This window comes from Lolium perenne, chromosome 5, assembly GCF_019359855.2.
Source record: "Lolium perenne isolate Kyuss_39 chromosome 5, Kyuss_2.0, whole genome shotgun sequence".
NCBI classification, from domain to species: domain Eukaryota; kingdom Viridiplantae; phylum Streptophyta; class Magnoliopsida; order Poales; family Poaceae; genus Lolium; species Lolium perenne.
This window is the reverse complement of record NC_067248.2, coordinates 237,027,257-237,030,620: the sequence shown is the minus strand read 5'-3', so window position 1 is coordinate 237,030,620 and position 3,364 is coordinate 237,027,257. Positions and strand designations below refer to the sequence as shown.

General features: G+C 55.0%; 1 protein-coding gene across 1 annotated transcript; it reads right to left on the bottom strand.

Annotated features, from left to right (window-relative positions):
* Positions 1–1,623: 1,623 nt before the first annotated feature.
* On the bottom strand, positions 1,624–3,141 carry LOC127302351 (NAC domain-containing protein 41). Its single transcript, XM_051332787.2, has 2 exons — positions 2,837–3,141; positions 1,624–2,730 (listed from the first exon to the last, which is right to left on the bottom strand). The coding sequence occupies exons 1-2, from the start codon at positions 3,012–3,014 to the stop codon at positions 2,216–2,218; spliced, it is 693 nt and encodes a 230-aa protein (XP_051188747.1). The 5' UTR covers positions 3,015–3,141; the 3' UTR covers positions 1,624–2,215.
* Between the last annotated feature and the right edge of the window lie 223 nt (positions 3,142–3,364).

Sequence of the window (3,364 nt, the reverse complement as noted above, 5' to 3'; positions counted from 1 at the left end):
CACTTCATACAATACTAGTCACGGTTCTTCCACTTCTCATCACATGTTCAAGCTTCGACCAACAATGATGCAACGTGAAAGATTTTCCAAGCTTGCCTGTCTTGCTATTTATTACCTTTCTTTGGTTTTCGGCAGAACAATTCTTGAGCAATGATGTCTACATAGACACATAGAGCAATCAAGTCAGCCATATAGAGCAAACAATAGGGCAAACAAGTTGGTCACACAGAGAAAACAAAAAGGGAAGATTACCCAATAAACATCATTTGTACCACTTGGGTTCAAGCGGTTGACATGTGTCAAGCACACCAACCACCTTTGATGATCGGTGGAAACAGTAGAACATCAACGGAGAACGGATGTCGCCAACCAGAGAGTGCCACAAGTGGTGTGCGCATTGAAGTACTGCTTCGTATGTCTCCAATATGCATCTTTTGGTTGCTTCGTACCAACGGCCGAATCAAGCCCAATGTTCTTCCATGTCATGCAAATCAACATGTCTTCAACGACGGACTAATTGATGGTTCTCCCCGCGGCTGGCCATGGGCAGCCCGGCCTGGCCCGAAATTCCCGGGCTTGGGCCAGCCCGAGCATGCTTGTGGGCCAGGCTTGGGTCTGATTTTTTGGCCCGATGCTTGGGCCGGGCCGGGCCTAGGCCGTGATTTTATGCCATTTACTGAAGTGGCCCGGCCCGAGGCCTGAGGTCCGATGGGCTTTCACTGCGATGGGTCGGGCTTGGGCCAATTTTTCGGCCCGATGGTCAGGCTGGCCGGGCCTGGGCCAAGGTTTTTCCTGTCGGGCTTTGGTCGGCCCGGCCCGAGGCCCAGCCCGACCCGGCCCAAGAAATGCACAAGTATAGTTCTCCCCCTTGGCGCATCATCCAAGAAACCCTCATCATCTAGGTTTATCCCCTCTTCCTCAAGAACATCTTCTTAAACCTCCTCATCAACTTGTGTCTCGTATTCTTGTGAGGGTGTTTCTTGAGACATGTAGTTGGCCGATCCCATGTTCATATTTTGCAAAAAAATGTTTCATCGTCGACACTAGGTACACCAAAAATTACAAAGATGACATCTACATTGCATCGAACTCACATGGCATTATTCTAAAATTGAATGACAAAAAAGACTTTTTTAACTTTGGTACATTTCATCGATCACGACATTGCGGTCGGCCGGCAGAGCAAATGGGGTTGCAGTCTCCTTGATCATGGGCGGTGGTAGGGCGGGACTAAGAACTATTCGGTGGTGTCCATGGTAGACGCCGGGTGCTTTCCACGGCCACCGTACGCCTTCTTCCTTGCTTTTGGGGTATAGAAGTGGCATTGCCGGCTTCTTCGACCCACTAGCCTTGGCCTTGGCTGCGAGCGGCAGACCCTTCGACTTTGGTGGCACCACGCCACCACATTGGTTGAGTTTGGCACGGTGCTGGAGCGTGGCTCCGCAAACCCGAGGGCCGGTGCTACAATTTTGTCGTGGCGGTAGCGATCGATTGTGGGAGAGGTTGGGTGGCGGTGGTGGGCGGGGGGGGGGGGGGGGGGGGGGTGCACGCGGGCAAGTATTTTAGGGTGCGGCCTTTTTTTTTTCTGGTTTACATCATGTGATGGAGCCTTTTTTACCAAGGTGTCCAATGTGTGAGTGTTTTTTTTTGGTTTACATCTTGTTTTGTTGGAGATGCTCTAATTGGTCAGTTTCCAACGGTTGGGACCCGCTGTCAGTTCTGACGCGGCACAAAATCATCACGCCCATTTGGGACCGTTACAAGTCAGCACACACGGTAGTCTTCCTGTCGTTCAATTTGTCGAGTACCTCGTGTGCACCTCCAGCTGAACTCGCCGCGGACGAGCCGCTTCATGTCCCTGACGCCGGAACATGGAACCTCTCGGCGCCGAGGCCAACGATGCCGCTGGCTGGTGGCTGCCGTAGCCGAACCTTCATTACCGGCACCTTCGGAGAGAACTCGGCAGCGCGGCACCGGCGTCTACTTTCCGTGGTTCGCATTTCAGCCAGACGGGGTTACTGTCCTGTTGGCGGCGGGCCGACGTTGACGCGTGCGTCGCAGCGCGGACCGTCGACATCCCGGAGGCCGCGAGCACGCGGCCGTGCACGGTGAGCGTCGGGTCGTGGTACGGCGATTTAATGGCGCCTTGCTGCCACCACCGCCGCCGGAATTAAGCATGCAGTTGGAGGCTGGAGCTAGCATCGTTTTGATGCTCCTACTGGCTAGTACTGCTGCTGACTTCTTCTTGGTGATCTGAAGCGTGACTAGTGTCCGTGACACAGCTTGACGACGGCGATGGCTGGTGGTGATCGCCAGCATCATCTTCCCGGTGCCCGGCGGTCGTCTCGCTACCAGCATCGGCTAATGGCCTCCTTGCTCTGCTCTTCAGCGAGACCCGGCACACGACCCATTCGCAACTCTGCAAGTCACTGGGACTCTTCTTCTGGTCGGCCGCGCCGGCCGCGGCGGCGAGGCGGTACTCGTGCATGACCCAGTCGGTCCGCGTCTTGCCCTTACCCCGGTGGAAGGCGAGTGCCGTCTTGACGCCGACGAGCAGCCGCTTGCCGCTGCCGGACCCGGCGGACGGGCCCTGCAGCTGCACGAACACTTGCTTCTCCTTCCCCATGGCCTTCCAGTGCCCGCTGGCCGTTCTCCTCCGCCGCCCGCCACCACCTCTCAACGGCGGTTGCCGCAGGGTGAAGAAGTATGCCGCCTCCCCATCATTCGCGCCTGCAACAATCAATAAAAAAACCGCAACGAAATCAATTAATTTACTTCGGGGAACATGCATGCAGGAGTGCGATGTGTGCAAGAATGTCTGAATGTCTGCACGCACCAGGGAGGTCCCAGGGGTCGGGCATGGAGGCGGAGTGGACGACGGGGATGACGGAGGCGGGAAGCGGGCGCGAGAGGGCCTTGCGGCGGAGATACTGCAGCACCAGCTCCTCGTCGGTGGGGTGGAAACGGAAACCCGGCGGCAGCTGCCTCGGTGCCTCCCCTGCTGGCATCTCCATTACTGCTCTAGTTCAGTTGCAACTATAAGCTCATCGATGAGCGACCAGTTTCCAGAGGAGAGATGGAATGGGGTTGATGATTGGAGTGAGTGGAAACGGAAAAAGGCGCGGAATTTATAGGAAGCAGCCTAGGCTGTGGCGTGCAGCGAACCCCATCCTACCCGGCCGGCCTGTTGCTTAAAAAGTATGATTCCTTGTTCGATTTGACAAACAACCCGTCTCCTTCCTCCCGTCTCCACTAAAAATGGGCCCTAAATACTCTTCGGTTTTGTCAATCAATCACCTAAACTCGGAAAAGTATATACGTAAGGTATGGAAAAGCAATGTTACAAAAGTAGACAAACTCTATA

Bases quoted from the DNA above. Each gene is read 5' to 3' on its own strand.
- LOC127302351 (XM_051332787.2), bottom strand. From the start codon at position 3,014: ATGGAGATGCCAGCAGGGGAGGCACCGAGGCAGCTGCCGCCGGGTTTC. The intron at 2,731-2,836 runs GTGCGTGCAGAC...TGATTGTTGCAG, and splicing joins CGACCCCTGGGACCTCCCTG to GCGCGAATGATGGGGAGGCG.